Source organism: Chaetura pelagica, unplaced genomic scaffold (genome assembly GCF_000747805.2).
Source record: "Chaetura pelagica isolate M959 unplaced genomic scaffold, ChaPel_1.0 scaffold139, whole genome shotgun sequence".
Lineage (NCBI taxonomy): Eukaryota > Metazoa > Chordata > Aves > Apodiformes > Apodidae > Chaetura > Chaetura pelagica.
This window is the reverse complement of record NW_009970717.1, coordinates 597,556-609,809: the sequence shown is the minus strand read 5'-3', so window position 1 is coordinate 609,809 and position 12,254 is coordinate 597,556. Positions and strand designations below refer to the sequence as shown.

General features: G+C 46.3%; 1 protein-coding gene across 1 annotated transcript in view; it reads left to right on the top strand.

The window, feature by feature from the left end:
* Positions 1-11,496, top strand: part of SLC7A10 (solute carrier family 7 (neutral amino acid transporter light chain, asc system), member 10) — a 36,465-nt gene extending 24,969 nt beyond the window's left edge. The window contains exons 3-11 of the mRNA XM_010006226.1: positions 1,416-1,567; positions 2,313-2,438; positions 3,433-3,586; positions 5,115-5,238; positions 5,334-5,437; positions 6,538-6,634; positions 10,053-10,202; positions 10,524-10,701; positions 11,390-11,496. Coding sequence (XP_010004528.1) covers positions 1,416-1,567; positions 2,313-2,438; positions 3,433-3,586; positions 5,115-5,238; positions 5,334-5,437; positions 6,538-6,634; positions 10,053-10,202; positions 10,524-10,701; positions 11,390-11,496 — 1,192 coding nt within the window. The remainder of the gene's footprint in view (positions 1-1,415; positions 1,568-2,312; positions 2,439-3,432; positions 3,587-5,114; positions 5,239-5,333; positions 5,438-6,537; positions 6,635-10,052; positions 10,203-10,523; positions 10,702-11,389) is intronic.
* The last annotated feature ends 758 nt before the right edge of the window (positions 11,497-12,254 follow it).

Genomic DNA, 12,254 nt, shown 5'->3' with positions numbered 1-12,254 from the left:
AACACAGATCTCTGCCCACATAAAGCACGTGGGTTAAGATAAATGGGATGAGGAAGAGCTGGTGCCCTCTGCCCACCAGACCTCCAACCCCACTCTGCCTGATCCCTACCAGGCACATAGAGCCAGGGCTGCTGCAGGGGCAACAAGCACCAAACACCACAAAGCAAGTATTGAAGAAAACTACTTTAAATTACAATTAAAAGATTAAAAACTTGGGGGGCGGGTTGGGGGGGGAGATGTGCTGAAGAGTCACACAAAATAAAGACAAAGAAAAGTTCTGGGTTTGAAAAACATGCCATTTGGGAAGGTAACCCACCCTCTCTTGCATCATGCCAGCTTACCGAATGAAATCTCTAGTATTTAACAAGAAAAAGGAAGCATCAGATTACCCCATACTTCTCAGAAACAAGACAAAGGGCCTGAGGAACAACCAGTGATCACTACTCTCTCTCTCCCGACTATTAGCACCAGGTGGGACCTCTGGCTCTGCTGGATTTAAGGGGCCAGCAGCAGGCAGCATGCTGTGGGGAGCAACCTTTAGAAGAGCAACCCATCTAATCTAGGAATTATCTATCTATCTTAATTGGAAATAAAATTTCTGATCCTCATTTCTGCTGGACATCCCTGCACATTGCATTTGTGCATGTATATGAATTAATTAATGGGTATGTATCTGTGTGGATAAGTGCACCGACAGAAGGATTTTACTTTCCTGCAATTACTATTTCTCACTACAGAAATTATGATACTTCAAATATTTTAAAACACTAACCAGATCCACTACTGACTGCTTCTTTTATAAGATTAATATTTTCTTCCTTTTCCCAGAGTGAGAAACCAAAATCTCACCCTGTAGTTTGCAAGAGCATCTAATTTGGTGCAGACAGCTGCAGCTGGAGGGAGGCAATCAGCCCTAGTGGGCCCCAGCTGGGTGATGGCAGAATTCTGCTCTCAGCTGTCCTGGCCCAGGTCACAGAGCCAACCTGGATGCTGACAAGGAACCCCCAGTGACTGTCGGGGAGCCTCAGTCCCAGGAATGCAGCTGACCTGAAGCTGGGGGCCCTGCCAAAACCCCTCATAGATGGCTTCAACAGAGGCTGGCAGTGACTCATCAGCCCAGCAGCTACAGAGGTGCTTTCACTGTGATGTACAGAGCTAAGGTGTGCCCACTGGGCATAATCCTCACTCTGCCATTAGTCCCTAAACTGTGATTTGCTTTATAATGTTTAATTTAAAATGCTAATTGCACTGGGAACATGGGAAAAGGGGTGAGGTACAAGTAGGTGACTGTTAGGTGTGACTGGGAGAAAGGGGCTCAGTCCCAGTGCCTCAGGAGCCTGAAGCGCAGCACAGCCCAGTGAGTGTTACCTCCTCAACCCCAGAACTGCTGGTTGTGCATTTTCTTGTCTTTTCAGGTTTCTGCTGCTATGGAGTGCGGTCCTTATCATGTACCCAACCAGTCTGGCCGTCATTTCGCTGACCTTCTCAAACTATGTCCTGCAGCCTGTGTTCCCTAACTGTATCCCCCCCTATAATGCCTCCAGGATCCTCTCCATGGTGTGTTTACGTGAGTATTTGCTTCTCGTGCACACGCAAAGCTTGCCTCAGGTTTTCATGGGACCACTTGAAAGGCTGCTCCAGCCAGGCTGGGGTCACAGCCACAAGCCAAAAAGCAGGCAGGGAGGTCCCAAGACAGGCACAATGACCAGTGTGAGATCATCACTCCCATCCCACTTGCCTGCAGCAAGCACAGTGGGCTGGAGAGGGGAGCAACAGTGCCCAAATCCCTGTGGTTCCCAGGGAAAGTGGCAACAGGTGAGCTTGTGGGATGGGGCAGTGCTATGCTACCTGCAGAGCCACAGGTGCCCACCATGGCTGACCCCCTGGCACGGGTTACCCACCACCTTTTGAGCCCTTCCTAGCCTTCTTGTAGTCTAGGAAGCACAGGACACCACCGGCTCTGCATTAATTACTTGTGAAGCTGGCAAAAGCAAACCTGAGCTATGGGAGTGACAACGTTCACAGTTGCCATGAGGAGGCAGCAATCCCTGCTCGTGAACATCACTCAGGCACAGTTACTAGAGCAGAGTCCCAGCCAGCAGTGCCCAAGGGGGGAAAGCTGCTGGCTGCCAGGGATGGCTCTGCAGCTGGGAGTCTCCTAGGAAAAAATTATGTTCCTCTTCACCCTTGCTCTCACCCATGCTTGAGCTACGCACAGGAACATGTTAATCAGTCTGTTTTAGAATGCTTTGACTGTATGTTCTTAAATAACCATAATTTCATTTCACTGAATTCAGTTTTTTGCTCTCCAGTCCTCCTGACCTGGGTGAACAGCTCCAGCGTTCGATGGGCAACGCGCATTCAGGATATATTTACAGCAGGAAAACTCTTAGCCCTGGCCCTCATCATTATTGTGGGCTTCATACAGATTTTTAAAGGTACTCTGTGAGACAACTCTAACACGGGTATGGCACTGTTGATACACTTGAGTTTTCCCACTTACTGCAGTGTTCATGCCTACAAATCAGCCCAAAGGAATGCTGGGTTTAGCCAAGCTGGAGGACTCTATACTTATGCTGCTGTGGAAGAGATGGCACAACAGAAATCAGCTGCATCCCCTTAAGCAAGTCCCTCTCCAGCCCACCTTGTGCTTGATACAATAAAGGAAAGCAGCTGAAGATGTTTTGGAACAGATACTGACATTTTTTCTTCTATTGTATGTTCCTTAAATTCAAAGTGCTCAGGGTGTAAAATAAATCAGTGATGCTAAGCAGGAATATACCTGCTTCATTTTGGGCACTAGTCCAATTTCCTACAAAAAGTCACTTATAAGACTAAAAATAGGCCAAAAAAAAAGTCTCACTGATTCACCAACCTAATAGAAAGCAGAAAACATAAAAGGCTCACAATGTTTTTATCAAGTATATGATGAGTAATTTAAAGAAAGATGAAATATGACATTCAGAGAGCACAAAACTTTTTTTCTCAGTGGAAACAGTCATATAATCTCGACAAATTTTGCCGCCCCATAGCTATTTTATTTTTCAGCATTTCTACTGAACTCCACCAAACTCTTGTAAAAAGAAAACTGCATTAGGAACTGGTAGGAACTAACCCCATCAAGGACCTACCCTCAGGGTAGGCTGGTCCCATGAGTGGTGGTGGTGACACGGGCACTGGGGCCCAGAAGGCAGCAAGGGAGGCCAGAGCACACAGCCCAAGCTGCCTTCCCTGGGCACCAGCACACAGAAGGCACTGCAAGTGCAACACCAGCCCGTGGTGACCTCTAGAACATGAAGGGCATGAAGTCCCAAAGCCAATAAAAAATAAAGACAAAGAAGAGAACCCCAAAGTTTACCTATTTCCTGGTGCCTTCTATGGGTAGCACTTTTCTAGGGGTGGCTTAACCTCTTGCTTGCACTCTCTGTGCAGGAAACTACAAAGAGCTGACACCCAGCAACGCGTTCAACTTTTGGATGACTCCATCAGTGGGGCACTTAGCATTAGCTTTTCTTCAAGGGTCATTTGCATTCAGTGGCTGGAACTTCTTGAACTATGTAACAGAAGAACTGGTTGATCCCTGCAGGCAAGTATCCATTTCCATGCCATCCACATTTTTATAAACTGCAGAGACATTGGAGCCATCTAGTAATATTATTCATTTAATAAGCTGCAGCAATGTCACTCCATGTCAACAGGCCCAGTCTTTCTAAAAGAGAGAGAGAGATCTTTTGTTCAGAACAGATAACAGGCAAGTTAAAGAAAACACTGAAATTAAGAATATATTGCACAAGACATTAACTGAATCACATCAGCTTATCAGCAAAGCATTCTCTTTGTGGCATTATCCAACCACTGGGTGCTTCTATAGCAGAAAATCAACCAGTGATGAGATGCCACACAAGTATCTATAGGGAGAATCACTGCTATTAGAAACATATTGAATTACATGGGAAGATGCTTGGCTTTTCCACAGATACCTGAAAGACAAGGTTAGAGAGTCATCGTGTGGTGAGGGCAGTGCTCCCTGCCCTAGCAGGAGCAACCAATGTCAGGTTGCTCCTGGTCTGGGTACAGGAAGGGACTTGGAAAGGAACAGCAGGCTGGCAAAGCTGGAGGGAAAGTGAATTTTAGTTTAGTAAAGCAAAGCTCAAACACTTCTGAGCTGATGAAGCGGAACGATGAATGCCTAGAGCAGCTCTTGGAGCATTAGTTATTTCTAGGCATTCAATGCACACAGCAATTAAACAAGGAGTTTAAGCTATTACACAGCCTGGATGGAAATTATTTACAGCTGCAGCCTTATGAGGGGCTCTGCACATGCCTTTATGCTAGTGAGTGGTAAAGGAAATGTCCAGAGATCTTGGCAGGAATAAATAAATTGTGATCATGTTTTCCCTCAATAAAACACCAACATTTTAATGGACCACCACAATTTCAAAGCTGAACAATGAAAAGTTATGACTTAAATAAGGCAAATATGTCCTCAGCTGAGAAATAAAAAGATGGGACTTTTATGTATTCTTTTTGCAGCCCTTGAGGGAAAACTAAAATATAAAGAAGTAACTGGATAACTGAAAAAAAAACACGAAAAAAAACCCACTTAGCATATTTACTAAATACATTCAAAATCACAAAGCTTAAATACCTTTCTAAAAAACTTTTTTCCAAATCTGGCACAAAGAGAAAAATGCATTATTGTGTTAGATGCAGAATGGTTCAGGTGTTCAGATGTCTCTGGATCCTGTTTCTTTCCAGAGCAGATGAAAGTAAAGCAAACCAAAGCATTTTATTCCATCACTGGTGCCTGTACCTAGAGCTACCGAGAAAGAGCTATTTCATTTTTCAGCAACACTCTGCCTTAATTCCAACCAACAGCCCATGGGGAGCATGTGGTGGTTTGGTCCCAGGGAGCTCCCTCTGCAGATGTGACATTCCATAGCTCTTTTAGTCTTCTCCCACCTGCAGTGGGTCAAAGGGCTGATGGAAGTGTAGCCCCCCTCCAAACAACCCATTAACCAGCCAGCTGGATGATCTCCCCCAGGCTGTAGACAGTTGTGGTCTCACTTTGCATGACTGTAATTTCTTATCTACCCTCCTAATTCTTTTATTAGGAACCTTCCTCGTGCCATATTCATATCCATCCCATTGGTGACGTTTGTGTATACGTTCACCAACATTGCATATTTCACTGCCATGTCACCCCAAGAGCTCTTGTCCTCCAACGCTGTGGCGGTAGTAAGTAAACCATTCCCTGGATGTCTAAAATACACTTTGATTTCAGTTCTGTGCTTTGCAGTGTATTTCAGTTTCTCTGCCTTCTGTTGCTTTAGACATTTGGTGAAAAGTTACTGGGCTATTTTTCCTGGGTTATGCCAGTCTCAGTGGCCCTATCTACATTTGGAGGAATAAATGGATACCTTTTTACCTCATCAAGGTTAGATGGAGTACAATTTTATGCATGTTATCTAATTTGGGGAGGGGCTGTTTTAATTTAATTTGCTAAAGAAATGCTAGCTAGACATTTTGGATGTGGTAGAGCTTGAAGTTGCTGTTGGGCGTGTTGGATACATTCAGTTATTAATTGCTCTATTTTGAATCAGCAAATGTCATATTGAATCACAGAATCTCTTGCAAACCAATCCTTACAAGCTACTGAAAGCACCTGCAGATGTGCAATAAGTCACAGTAAGAGCCAAACATGGCATTAGCATGGAACCAAAGTCATTTTACATCAATAAAGTTCCAGTAGCTACAAGCTAAACTGCTCTTCCCTCAAAGAGGAGTTTTAGGGTCTGGTGCAGTTCCCAGTTAAAAGGTTTTCATTCCCATGCTGGAAAAAGCTCCTTTCAGGCAAGATACTTTGTGTGCACATTGCTGATAGTGGAACCAGAATCTGCAAAGACTATATTAATTGACCTGTCTGAATGTAATTAAAGTTATAAATTCTGTTTTTGAGGAAACAACCCAAGTCTTAAGTACCTCAGGAAAGTTATTTATTTCAGCACTTTCAGGAGTATAATGAGATGCAACAAATCTGAGTGCATGCATAACAGTTTATGCACTTAAAGATGAAATCTTAAGGCATTGTTAAACCTTATCCAAAACCCTTTTGACACTGGAAATACTGTCTATGTGATTTTTTTTAAGCCTTGGCTACATATGGCTGATCACCTCACAACCTTCACAGTATTCGTACCACCCTGGGCAATGAGGTGATGCTGGCCAGCAGACAGGCATTGGGCAGATTTCTGCCCTGCCCCTCAGAGATAGTTTGGTATCTCAGAGTAGTCCATTTCAGAGGTGACTCTAGCCACTTAAGACCTCATATACTGAAGGGTCTGGTTAAAACAACTTGTGGCAGGTAACATAGACGGTGTTGAGTGGTGTCCCCAGTCACAGCCCAGCACCCACGGGCTGCAGCTCCCTTCCATGCCAAACCTGATGCAGGCAGTTGAGATTAGAGATGTCATATGGCTAGATATTGAAGAGGCTGTTGTACATCCAGTGGATTCAGCATTCCTGTTCTTATTTCAGGTTATGTTTCTCCGGCGCTCGAGAAGGTCATTTGCCAAGTTTGCTTGCCATGATCCATGTCAAGCACTGCACGCCCATCCCAGCCCTGCTCGTCTGTGTAAGTTTGACTGTCCCTGCTCTGTCACCCTGTAACCTGCTCCTAGAAATACTGAATCACAGAGAGAAGAGTGGGGAAAATCCTTGAAAGGCTAGTGTACCCCAAAGAAGAAGCAAGTAACCCTGGAGTGCTACTGGTGGGTGCTGGCTGAGCAGCTCCAATGGCCCCAGAGAGGAGGAGCCTTCAGCCTCCAAAATCATCTCTTCCACTTACAACCATCAGTGATGCTTGGAAGGTTTCCTTCAGACGTAATTTGAGCTGCAACATAAGCCCGTTACCATTGTCCTACCCACAGTAGAGTGAGTAGAATGGCTTTTGAAATTAGGTACTTGATTTAAGACAAGCTCTTTTGACCAGCTTTGCCCACTTTCCACAAACATTTGGAAATCCCAATGGTAACTGCTAACCCAACTCAAGCAGAGTTTGTTTAGATCCTTCCAATAAAACCAGAGACATACCCAGGGGTATTTCTTTTCTGTCAAAAAATTAAGTAGGGACAATTACTGCAGTGGCCCTGAATAAAGCCTCTGCTGAATGATCCATCAGTCAGACAAGAAGTCACCTGCAAGGATCAGAAACCAGGGACCAAGTGCTGGGAGGGCTTGGGGCTGGTCAGGTTGCTGGTGTGCTCCCAAAGAAAGATTTTGCTAACTTTGTAGACAGCATAAATTATACTAATTACTTACATAAGTTATTATTTAAAACAAAGAGCTTTATACAGTTTTACCAATAGTGAAGCTAGAATATGTGATGGGTTTTACTGTGGCCATAGATGTTGAAGAGGGAAATTACTCCTGGCACTGCTGTCCCCAGCTGTGTGGCCCAAGCAAGGGAATTCCCCCAAGAACATTTGCTTGAATTTCAGCTACATCAACTGCTGCCAATTGCAGATTTGCCACTGATACCAAAACAGTGAGTGCTTGACCCCAGATGCACCAGGAAGGCGCACATTTATGTTTCTCCCAGCTCCAACAGCAGTTCTGGGAGAATACACCCAGACCATATTTCACCCGATATGCCTCCTGCACATTCCATGTCTATGACAAAATACCCACCAAGCCAATGTATTCCCTGGCGCAGTGCCCTGCCACAAACTTCTCGCCCATCACCCATGCAGGGTCTCAGGGCAAAGTGCCCACAGCCCATCTTGCCCTGGGCAGCTGGAGGGTTCTGACCCGGTCACAGGCTCCAGCCAGGCAGCTCAGCTCCACTGGTGCTGAGGAAACAGAACCCCTCTGTCCTTAAAAACGCATTGGCTGAAATAGCATGTCAAGTTTCAGAGGCTGTTTTGCTGTGGAACAGTCTCAACAGGAGCAGGCTGCCCGAACTGCACTGGCTGATCAATCAGGTGTGCACCAACCCCAGCTCTGCTCAAACCATCCCCTTGAATTACAGACCACAGAACCAACCCTGTACATCCGTTCATCATTTGGAGGCATCTGAATGCAGCTCAGGGTATATCAAATGCTGCTAGAAAATATTAATTTCTTAACAAATAGAAATATAAAAATAATATAGTGTAGGCAACTACAACAGCAAACTGGGTTAGACTTTAGGTAAGCGTAATTAATACATCAGGTTCCTTTTTCCTCTCCAGTGAATCACACCTGCCTCTTTGCAAGGAGAAATGTTTCTTTGTACATGAAGAAAGGCCTTTTTAACATTACCAGCAAGACCTGCATTTTTACTAATCCTTTCAAAAACCAAGGGACCAAGTTAAATGCAAAATAAATAGACTCGGTTTTTATTTTGCAAGACAGTGGGGAGCAGCAGGCTCTCCCTCTGGCTGTGGCCAGGTGACTTGGGGGAGCAACAGCTGTTTGGGAGCCTTATACCAGCCAGGAACCAGGCCCACGCTGTGAGCAGGTCTGACACATCAGTGTCCACCTACGCAACAAATCTTGCTGCTCCAAGCAAACCTGATAGTGGCAGGAGTGTTGTGTGTGTTTGACACCCTGTGCCTACCAGAGGAAAGCAGGGAACATGTTATATCACACTGACACAGAACACTATCATTTTTACTAATCCTTTCAAAAACCAAGGGACCAAGTTAAATGCAAAATAAATAGACTCGGTTTTTATTTTGCAAGACAGTGGGGAGCAGCAGGCTCTCCCTCTGGCTGTGGCCAGGTGACTTGGGGGAGCAACAGCTGTTTGGGAGCCTTATACCAGCCAGGAACCAGCCCCACGCTGCGAGCAGGTCTGACACATCAGTGTCCACCTACGCATCAAATCTTGCTGCTCCCAGCAAACCTGATAGTGGCAGGAGAGAGTGTTGTGTGTGTTTGACACCCTGTGCCTACCAGAGGAAAGCAGGGAACATGTTATATCACACTGACACAGAACACTATCCTATTGTAAATTAATTTCGTGGTCAGACTACTCAGTGTGTTGAAATCCCCCACCCCTGCCAAGCCAGCATGGCTTTGAACTGGGGAACAGAGGGACCAAAGCATCGTTTGGTTGCAGTGGAGCATAACTCCGGGTGCTGGGGGTGCCAAAGCCCTCCCTACTGAGACAACTTTGCTGTTGAAACAGCTAATTAAAAAAGGGAACGTAAGCAAAAAGAGAGCCTGGAGCAACACAGCCTCAAATCCTGAGTGCTCTCTGGAGGGATTTGGTTTCCCTCAGGCTCTGACCACCAGCAGACAAGGTTCACAGGACCAGTATGTGGTGCAGGCAGGGGCTCAGCTCCTGGGGTACCAACAGGCAGGGGTGCAGGACCAGAAGACGAACCTCCCAGCCTCTGACCCAGCTCTCCTGGCTTTGGAGAGTTACGCAGAAATATAGTATGAACAAGCAAGAGCAGGCATGGAAATTTCCACCATCCATCTGCCAGTTTCCAAACACAAGAATGCTCAAAAGATCAATGATGTTGGTCATCTGCAGCACAAGCCATGGGCTGGCAGGGAGATTGAGAAAAGCTCTTACTCTTTATGATATACAGGGCACCTGCACCAATGTAGTGCACTGACCACAATGTGTTAGTCTGCAAGGAATCCTTATTTTGTCAGAAGTACTCACTGTAGGGTTCAACAGGTTTTAAAACACACAACAGAAATGGTGAGAGGGGTGATGGGGAGCTCTGCCAGCCCTGCCTGACTGGCCAAGGGCACCAGAGCCACCTCTGCCAGACCTCACAGTATTTACAAACACTTATTTATAATGTAATCATAAATGCCCTATATTTACTAGGCTCAGGCTTCAGCATGCTTCAGATAACCCTGAATCCCTGTTCAGTTTCAGTCCTACAGGCACGGCTTGGGGTCAAAGCATCCAACAGCAGATGGAAGCAGACACCCAGTGGGAGCCATAAAAAAGAGTTAAACTGCTTTTATGGGTTCTTTACTTGGTTTTATTGCTCTTAAGCTCCTTCCCTAGTAATGACCCAAGTAAGACCATGCTTCTCTCTTTGCAGTGTTTGACCACTCTTATCATCATGCTTGTTGGAGACACATACACGCTAATCAACTACGTGTCATTTATTAACTACCTCTGCTATGGAGTGACAATTATAGGCCTGATCGTGTTACGCTGGAAGAAACCCAAAATCTTCAGACCTATCAAGGTGACAATGTTAAAACAATAGCAATACAAGGGACAGGACAAGCACGCCAAGCCCTCTGTCCTGTTTTGAAGAACAGCTTATTTTTTGATGTAGTGGTAATACTTTAGGGTCCCAAATCATGTCCCAGAACACCATTAGTATAAAAACAGGATACAGGAACTTGCTGGGATGGGCTGAGAGGATAACAGGGGTGGAGGGAAGAGGGGCACAACCCAGAGAGGGTCCTGAAGCTGCAGTGCTGCCCACAAACCCCCTAGGCCCTCACAGCCAGTCAAGCACTGCTGGTGCTCTACACAGTCCTGCTCTGCTCTCTCCTGGCAGGTGAACCTCCTCATCCCCATCACCTACCTGGCATTTTGGGCATTTCTGCTGATCTTCAGCTTATACTCTGAGCCAGTCGTCTGTGGAGTTGGACTCATTATCATTTTAACTGGAGTGCCAGTATTTTTTCTTGGAGTCTACTGGAGAAATAAACCAAAGTGTGTAAATAGGCTAATAGGTAAGCCAGCACCACAGGGCCTTGCAGCACTCCTGGGTTGTCTGCAGGGATCTGCTTAACCTCTTAACAGCCAGGGAACTGCCTGCCCAAGCCCAACAACTGGCTATAACTTTAAGCAGATGAAGACTAAATGAGCTATTACTAAAGGGCTAATAAAAGGCCAAGCTTTGCCATCCACTTGCCCTGTTTTCCTCCCGCTTTGCCACCAGCACATCCCGTTGCACAGGCCCCATGCAGCGTAATTAATTATTTCATGCTCAAAAGGTAAGAAAGCCTTACTTCATCGCTCACTTAAAATTAAAACTGCACCAAAGTCTTGTAGGTTTTAGTTGTGTTTGGCTTCTCATCGTTTTGCTGAGGTGAGGGGCTCGCCCAGACGCCATCAGGCCCCTGGCCGAGGCCTTCCCGCGGCTGTGAGGGGCGGCAGCTCCCCCGGAGCGCAGGAACTGCTCTGTCAGGGGCCAGGGAAGGGCTGTGGATGGGCACTGCTGAGGCTGCCCCCGCTGCACACCCACAGCCGTGCGGCCCAGCGGGAGATGAAAAGGCCTGGAAGGGCCTGGTTGCGCAGCAGGCCCGGCCGGGCAGACGCACGTTCCCTCAGCCGCTCCCGCAGCCCGGCACCACACGCTTCTGTTTGTAAAACAGCTCGAGGATCCCCTTTAACCACCTGCACCTTTGCTGTTCGCAGAGTCCACGACGCGCTGGGGTCAGAAGCTGTGCTTTGTGGTGTACCCTCAGGGGGGAGTTGCCGAGGAGGAGGAGGCGGCCTCGGCCCGCGCGCCCGCGGGGAAGTGACGGCGCGGCCTCCGGCTCTAGGGGCTCTTGTTTACAGGCTCATTTTTGCAAGACGTTTTTTTCTGTAAAAAAGAAAACAAACAAACAAAAAAAATTTTAAAAAAATTTAGAGCTCCAATAGTGAAGCCCATAAAATGAGCTACACCCCTCACGGCATCTGTAGCTTTTAGTTTTCCCCTAAAACAAAAAGAAAGAAAAAATAAAACACGGAACAAATTAAATATAAAGTAAGGTGCTGCTTGTTTGGTTTTTTTTGTTGTTGCTGTTGTTTTTTCCTGGCAGTGTGCTTGCTCAGCAAGGGAAAGCAGCACAGACACAGGCCTAGTTTGAGTCACTAGGAAGGCCCAGACATAAACATTGAGGCATTTCAAAAATGAGGCAGCTCCCAACACCAAATCAAAGTGGAGAAATCAGGAAAAAGAAACCCTGTAACATCCATCCCAGCTGGAAAATTTCAGTTGCTGTCATGTCCACCCAAGCACCCGAGTCCAGGCACGGAGGTTGCACTGAGCACTAACCAAGCTGGGCAGGCCCCAGAGTAAAGGCACAAAACCAACGGCCTGCGCGACTGTTCAGGCATTGTTTGGTGACACAGAGAAACAAAATATACAGAAGTAGTGATAAAATCCCAAAAGATCTCCATTTTGAAGCATTTTGGCAAAGGCGGGTGTGGTCTTCTGTGCCCCAGATGGGGATGGAACTCATTGCACTGACCAGGAACTCTTGTGTGAAGCTCAGCACAACCCAGGTGACCATGG